At 34.0% G+C, this 7,481-nt stretch overlaps 2 protein-coding genes across 2 annotated transcripts; one reads left to right on the top strand and one right to left on the bottom strand.

The window, feature by feature from the left end:
* Positions 1 to 331: 331 nt before the first annotated feature.
* On the top strand, positions 332 to 1,923 carry LOC112732450 (uncharacterized). The gene is made up of 3 exons (XM_025781171.3): positions 332 to 1,371; positions 1,451 to 1,468; positions 1,535 to 1,923. Exons 1-3 carry the CDS (start codon positions 975 to 977, stop codon positions 1,723 to 1,725), a joined length of 606 nt encoding a protein of 201 aa, XP_025636956.1. The 5' UTR covers positions 332 to 974; the 3' UTR covers positions 1,726 to 1,923.
* A 9-nt stretch (positions 1,924 to 1,932) lies between these two features.
* Positions 1,933 to 3,951, bottom strand: LOC112732449 (probable WRKY transcription factor 41). Its single transcript, XM_025781170.3, has 3 exons — positions 3,093 to 3,951; positions 2,860 to 2,988; positions 1,933 to 2,745 (listed from the first exon to the last, which is right to left on the bottom strand). The coding sequence occupies exons 1-3, from the start codon at positions 3,407 to 3,409 to the stop codon at positions 2,094 to 2,096; spliced, it is 1,098 nt and encodes a 365-aa protein (XP_025636955.1). The 5' UTR covers positions 3,410 to 3,951; the 3' UTR covers positions 1,933 to 2,093.
* Between the last annotated feature and the right edge of the window lie 3,530 nt (positions 3,952 to 7,481).

Below are 7,481 nucleotides of genomic sequence, written 5' to 3'. Positions count from 1 at the left end.
TTATACTTATCTAATTTAAGTTTATCTTACATTAGTCTCTGTCTCTTTTCTATTTACAAATTTTTGTTTAAAATAAATTAATTTAAAATTTAACAAAAAAAAAAGTAGGTGAAGAAAAAGAACTATAAACATTATAAACTATGCTAAGGTATTGTGAGTTATCCATCTGCACATAAATCGTGTTAGGGTACTATGAATTACCCTTTTGCACATAAATCGTGCTATCCTATAGTGTTTTAGGTGAAAAACACTATAAACCATGCTACCCTAAGACGAGTTATATTTAATTTGGAAAACTCAAAGTCTTGAGACGATTTATGTGCATTTTTAGAATGAGTTCAATACATAAATCGTCCTAGGATATGGTGATTTACATATTATCAAAAACACAAAACTTTAAAACGATTTATATATTAATAGAAATAGAAAATTTACGTTTTAAAATTTGATTCAGGAGAATCTCATAATATTGATTCCTCTTTATTTTATTTAACAATATTCTTTAATTAAAAAAAAAGGGTTAACAGAGCCGCAGAAACATCTCCCTAACAGAATTTGCCTTTTTTTTTGGGCAGGTAATAGAATTTGTCTTTTAATTTTTTATTTGCACTAAGGTAAATATCATGCTAGAAGTCTAATGGCACAAAATAGATCACCCTCTTAAATAAGTAATCTCCATTTCCAGTATTTATTGAACCTAGAAAAGATGATTAAGGATATAGACTCTCATTCATCTGGCCAACTTGTGTGTTGTGGTTGAAGTGTTGGAGTCATCTAAAAAGTAAGCCCACATACTTTTTTTTTGGTCAATGTTTCGTTTTTGGTCGATGAGCCCGCATACTTAAACAGTTAAACGAAGGCGAGCCCATTAGGCCCGTTTATGTGGAATTGGAGTTGGGCTGATGAAGCCCGTTTCGGAAAATGTGGCGTGAAGAGATGAGACGAAGCGAGTGGACAGAGGAGTGAGGAGGAAGATGTACGACATGAAGATGGCAGCAGGTGGTGGTTCTACCATCGGGTTGCCTTCTTCATCACTTGTTGGTAGATCCCCAAAGTTTATGTTCCGTCCGTCCTCAAGTTTTCAATCTCACTTGGCTTCTCCCCCCTATGAACGAAAACTCAACAGTTACAGTTACAGCTACAGCTACTGGGTTTGCAGGACGAAGAGAGGAAGAGGGATGTTGAGGGGGTTGCCGTTCCCCGTAGATCCATGGGCGCCCTCCATTGACTCACAGAGCATTGCTTCCCAGCTGTTCGCATTCTCCCTCTTCCCATACATAGCCTTTCTCTACTTCATTACCAAGTCCAAGACTTCCCCTAACCTCACCCTCTTCGGCTTCTACTTCTTGCTCGCCTTCGTCGGAGCCACTAGTTAGTTTCCCTTCCTTTCACATCTCTTCTTTTATGCTTCCGATTTCAATTATTTAACCACCTCCATTCCATTCTGCAGTACCAGCTGGGATTTACGGTAAGTTTCATTTCACTTCCTAAACATACATACATTCATTAAGCTCTCTGATGATTTTTCTGACAGCAAAGGTGCAGTATGGGACTTCACTCTCCAACGTGGATTGGTTGCATGGCGGGGCTGAGTCGCTTCTCACTCTAACTAACTTGTTCATTGTCTTGGGACTCCGACAGGCTCTCAGGAGCGCATCCAAATCCAATTCTCAACAAAACACGCCAGATTTCAAAGATAACAAAAGTCGCTTCGAGGACCTTTGATATGCTTCAACCCTCTTGGCATTAAAGAAATATGCTGATTTGTACCATTCTGCATATATTGATATAAATCTTCAACTTTCCCAAGCTCTCTTCGACTTTCCATATTTTTATATTTAAAAAATAGATAAATTGAGATAATGTAATCATGTAACTTAATTTGCCCTATTTAATCATTCAGTATCCATCCCCTTGTGCAAAGATTTAGTATTATATGTTGTAACGTGCAAATTTGAAGCATTTATTTATTTGAAGGAAATTCTGCTCAAGAGTGCCAACTCTGAGATTCTAACATTAACTACAAAGACAGTTCTAAGTTCTAACCATTTCTGACTCATTGTTTTACAAGTCTACAACTGCCTCAAGTGCTCCTAGATGTTCTTGTTGATAAGGGCTCTAGGAGAAAAATCCAGGGTATTGGGAGGGAAATTTGGATCAATTTCCACTGGATCAAGTGAGAAATTGAACTCCGGAACTGGAGAATTGGTGGTGGATGTGTTGGTGGAAATGATCTCAGTAATATCTGATTCTGAAAGCGGCCTATTATAGATCCCATCAAGCTCATTCATCTGGAAAGACGTAGATGGCAGGTATTTAAATTCTTGCATGTTTGGATATAATAAGTGAGTTTGGAAATGGCTGCTCAGGAAGGATTCGTTCTCCAGGGTTGAAGGAATCAAGCTGTAGCTTTCTTGTGCCATGCTTCCAAATGAAGTTGAAGGGAAAGTGAAAGGATATTCCATCTCTCCATTTCCCACCATATCTCTTTTAACTGTCATAATGGTCCCGAAAGTTGTCAGGCTTTCTTCTGATGTTTGTCTATGCTGAATTTCGTTACTATGACATTGCAGTTTCTCATGTTTGTCTGGCGATTTCGGTTGCGGAACAGCCTTGTTTCCCTGAGAACAGGTATGCCTTCCTTTGTAAGTTATGTCAAATATGGTAGGATCTTCGTCTGATCTCTGTACTTGCTTCGTGGCCCAGCACCCCTGAGTGTTCCGGAAGGTGCACCTATAATAACTTCTGCAAATGTCAAAATAGAATTTTAGTTACATGCTTGTACAAGTAAATCCATTGTTTATACATAAGAATTCTTGTGAAACTTGTCTCAAGCAGGATAAGGGAAATTCCTCACACCTGGGATATTTGGCACCAAGGATATCTTTCTGTCCATATTTTCTCCAGTTGTAACCATCTTCATGTGGTCCTTCAAGGCCACTCTCAAAGCTCACTCTCACTTGATCTACCCATTTGGCCATTGTCTTTCTGCAACAGAGTTTCAAAAAATTTATAGCAGTGTTAGTATAATTTATTAGACATAGCACATAGCTGATGTTTTTGTGGCAGAAAACTGCTCTTGCGAAATTTACCTTTTCTTTGAATCGTGTTTAAACTCTTGATTATGATCCTTGTCATCCCGCAGAGGACTTGCGCTGATAGATATTGGTGACTCTGAAAACAAGGTTGCTGTTGCTTGACTCATGTTCTGAGACTTGGAAGTTGATGCATTCCATCTTAGAATTAGCAGAGCTTTTTCATACGAAGATAATATCCTCTGCAGCAACAAATCTTTTGTGTCTGCTGAATATGTCGCATTCATGTCTTCCTTCAACCTTCTTGCTACCTCCATCCCCTGAACTAGCTCGTTGATGAGTATGTTCTGCTCCCAGCGCCCATCATTTTCCATTGTTGTAGTGTTTATCACCTTAACAAGATCAAGTTTGATGGTGCTTTGATAATTTGATGCACTAGTTCATCACTTCTACTCTGGAAAATGGAAATGCAGTCTTGTCAACCGGTATAGTTTCTTATTCTGCAGCAGGGTTGGGAGCTGAAGAAAAGTGCAATACGTTTGGAATAGTGAAGTACAGTAATCTATGATCATGGGCTTTGAAGCTCAAGTGGATTTGCTGAGTTTGAAGTTCGATGTTGGTGCAGAGAGAAGAAGGCGGGAGTGAAGCTTAAGAAGCAAATTTGGTTTGCTGAATGAAAGGATTGAATGCCTTTGTATTTAAAGGGAAACCATAATTGGATGTTTGAAAGTCCAACTTTGACTTGGAAAACGAGTTTTTCAGCTTAAGACTTGGTCAGTGAACAGTGATCACTAGAATGCTGACCCAGTCCACTTAACTCGATAAGTATTAAGTTACTGTGATATGCTTTCATGATGAAACATGTATATGGTTGCTGGGGTCACCACAAAAAACATATATATGGCTGACGGATTTTAATTGGAAAATGCATATCTTAAAATTTAATTAGTAATAATTTATTTTTAACTCTTATTAATATTCAAATAATTAACCTTCTTGCCATTCAAATGATTAATTTTATTATTCAGTTATTCAATAATAATCATTTAATTTATATATCGATTATTTTTACAAACAAATATTATATTTATTTTTAAAATCGTATTATAATTAAATTTGTTTACAAGATAAATCCTGATATACTTTAAAAGAATTTGTGTCTCTCTTTCGATATAAAAGTCTTCACTTTTAAGAAAAGTGGGAGGTAAAAGATCGACCGTCAAAAGCTGTGTTATACTAATAGAGTCTTAGAATTGAATTTATGTAATAAACTATTATTTATTACTACTTACATAACGTAATGACTAATGAGACTTATTTAGTTCATGTGAGGCATGATTACTTAAAATTAGAATGTCAAAGTTGGAAATTATAATGTATGAATGGTGGAGTCGTCCACAGAATTTTCATACTCCCTTCCGCGTTGTCGCTTTGATGCCTCACTAAGATTATTTTTTTCTTTGACCAATAGAAAGGGGAGTGTTGTATTATTTTCCTTTTATAAAAAATCTTACAAAGAAGAAAAAAAGACTACTGACGTGTACTATGGTTGTTGCCATCAACCGCATTTCTCAGTTGATTTTCACTCCATGTGCCCCAAAGTCAACATAAAAAAAATATATATTGATAGTACTCTCTGACGTGTCTATTTTTATTCACTAACCAAACTACACGTTTAAGGAAAAATTAATTGCTGCTTTAAGCAAATACAGTTACCTATGGGTTTTCATAATTATCCGTTCGTATAATTACCATAACATTAGACATGGACGTTGAGATCAATTCCCTAATGAACCTCAGAATCAACTCTCTTTCCATGTTCTAGTCCAGCGACGAGCTTTTTCTTATTTGACTCTTTCGTTGTATTTTGTACACCAATACATATACAGCTAATTAAAGAAAACAAAGTTCTTCCTGAAAACTCTTGAATGGGTCGTTTATACTTTAATTTGTAAATGAGATAGCTCGAATTATATAAAGTGCAAATATTAGTAAGAATTAATTTTAAAATGTTAAAACTCAAACTAATAATAATGTTACTTAAGAATTTATGAATTAAAGTGCAAATATTAGTAAGAATTATTTTTTTGAGTAATGTTACGTGTACACTAAAATCAGCCACAAAAGTCAACCATCAGTATAAAATACATGTTAAAATATAAATACATATTAAAAATAAATTAAACTACACATGTATTTATACACAAATATATTGATAGCTGATTTTAGTGGCTAAATTTAGTGTACAAATAATATTTTTGTATTTTTTTGTTTATATATGAAATTTATTATTTTAAAAGTTAAATTCAAATAAGAATTCCAATGAAAATGTAAATAGAAACTAATTTGGTTTGTTTAAATTTAGTTTAAACATTTTCATTATTTTTAAATTTTTCAATTATATTAAATGCATTATGTTAAATATTTTAATTTTTGACTCAATAATTTTAATTTATATTAGTTAGCAACTTAGCATTTTTAGTCAACAATTTAATACTTTGTTTAGTAAATTAATACTATATTTTTCTTTATTCAATACTTATAAATATTGTTCATTAACTGTTAATTAAGAATAATAAATTGTATTGGTCTTATAATATTGTTATGTTAAATAATTTTAATCAATATAGGATGATGGCCAAAAAATCATGCATTCCTGTTAGTCATCAAATATACGCGTAGTTTAGTAAATCTTTTTTAGCATCTATTTTTTAGTAAATTAAATTAAAATGACTTTCAATAAGCACAAGTAACTATAAGTATATTTGGTAAAATAATTTTTAAAATTTAAAAAAATTATAATAGATATTTCTTCAACAGGAAGACGTTTTTACTATAAATTGTGTCGATTTGAAAAAATTAGTTAAGACTAACAACAGATGCATATACGAACAAGTTGAAGTTGAAAGAAAGATAGTACAAGAGCATCGAAGTCGAAAAGCAGTTATTATATTTTCTTGAACATCAAAATTTGTTACTTGATCTTCAAGCTGAGTTGAAAACACGGGTGTAAAATTTGAGGAGCAAGCTGAAGAGAATGTGAGACTTGAAGACCAAGGTAAGGAAAGACGTAGAATGTCAAAATTTGGGAGTCAAAATTCTTCATGATCAAAGCAAGGTCATGACTTGAGAAAAAAGAGAAAGGTAGATCGTAGTTAAGATTCTTCATGGTCAAGTCTATTGTCATAATCTATAAATAGGAGAAGTTCACAAGACTTCATAGGCTTCAATAAAAAACACTTCATCATCACAAAAAAAACTCTATAAAAATTGCTAGCGATGCAACGAAAAATCAAGGAGTGCAAGTACATGTGAGTGTTAGGAGTCCATTTTTATTTTCTTTTCATTTTGATTCATTTCTTCGCTTTCAATATTTTAGTTATTTTACTTTCTTTTCAATTTTATTCTTTCATTTATTTTACGTACTTCCTTTATTTGCTACAATTTGCCACCAGTATTTCGATGCAGTTTGTTTTGACATAAATACTAAGTAATTTCTGGGTTGAGCCCACTCTTTTTCAGAGGAGTCGTATCTGCTCCTCGAATTAAGATCTTGATACAAGCTTGATTCGACACCTTGTCGAGGTTACCAAAAATCAAGTGAAACAAATTGGCATGCCCGGTGGGACACTGGGTTAAGTAACATGTCAAATTTTGCATGCGATTACGCAGTGAAAAAATTATGCTATATTTTTCAACCAAACATCCTAAATAGCATGTACACACAACACAGAGTATGTTCAGAAGCATAGTCAGTTTGTCCCTCGGGCTTTACAGGAACAAATTGCTCTAAAACCATAATGTAAGACCCTACCACACAGAACTTTACATTTAAGTCGTAAATCAGAGGTGGTGAGGCATTACGACGTCTAAAAGCAATATATATATATATATATAGCCTAAAAGTGCAACAAAAGCATAAACATAAATTCTGTTTCTCCATAACCTGTAAGAGGGATATACAAACTAAAATACAAAAGTGGAGAATACAACTATACTAAGTACAACATAAAGTCCCAAAAGACAATCTTCGCTTCCGAGAAAAAATTAGCATGCTCAACAAGGTGCCTCACGTTCTGCATCTGTAAAATAAACAATTCCCAATACGGGTGAGAACATCATTCTTTCGGGTTCTCAGTAGGATAACAGTTCTAAATAGAGATGATGTAAAATGACACAAACCAACTAGGCAATCCTATACTCCACTCAACCCAAAGTTTAAGCCTAGGTCCTTTCTAAACCAAACAGAGTAATCAGAAACTAAATCTCAGCTAATAAATGATCTCAGATTTGCACTTACTCTCAATACAAGTCATATGTCTTCTCATTATCAGAATGGTTCCAACTCAATAATTTTACTGACAAAACTCATTTAACCATAAACCGCTAATCATAACATTCTCATCCAGAACTACCTTCAGCGTCACCACCACCAGCATAAGGGAT

The sequence above is a fragment of the Arachis hypogaea genome, chromosome 13 (genome assembly GCF_003086295.3).
Source record: "Arachis hypogaea cultivar Tifrunner chromosome 13, arahy.Tifrunner.gnm2.J5K5, whole genome shotgun sequence".
In the NCBI taxonomy this organism is placed as follows: Eukaryota; Viridiplantae; Streptophyta; class Magnoliopsida; order Fabales; family Fabaceae; genus Arachis; species Arachis hypogaea.
The sequence above is the reverse complement of the archived record's forward strand: the minus strand, read 5'-3'. Positions and strand labels throughout refer to the sequence as shown.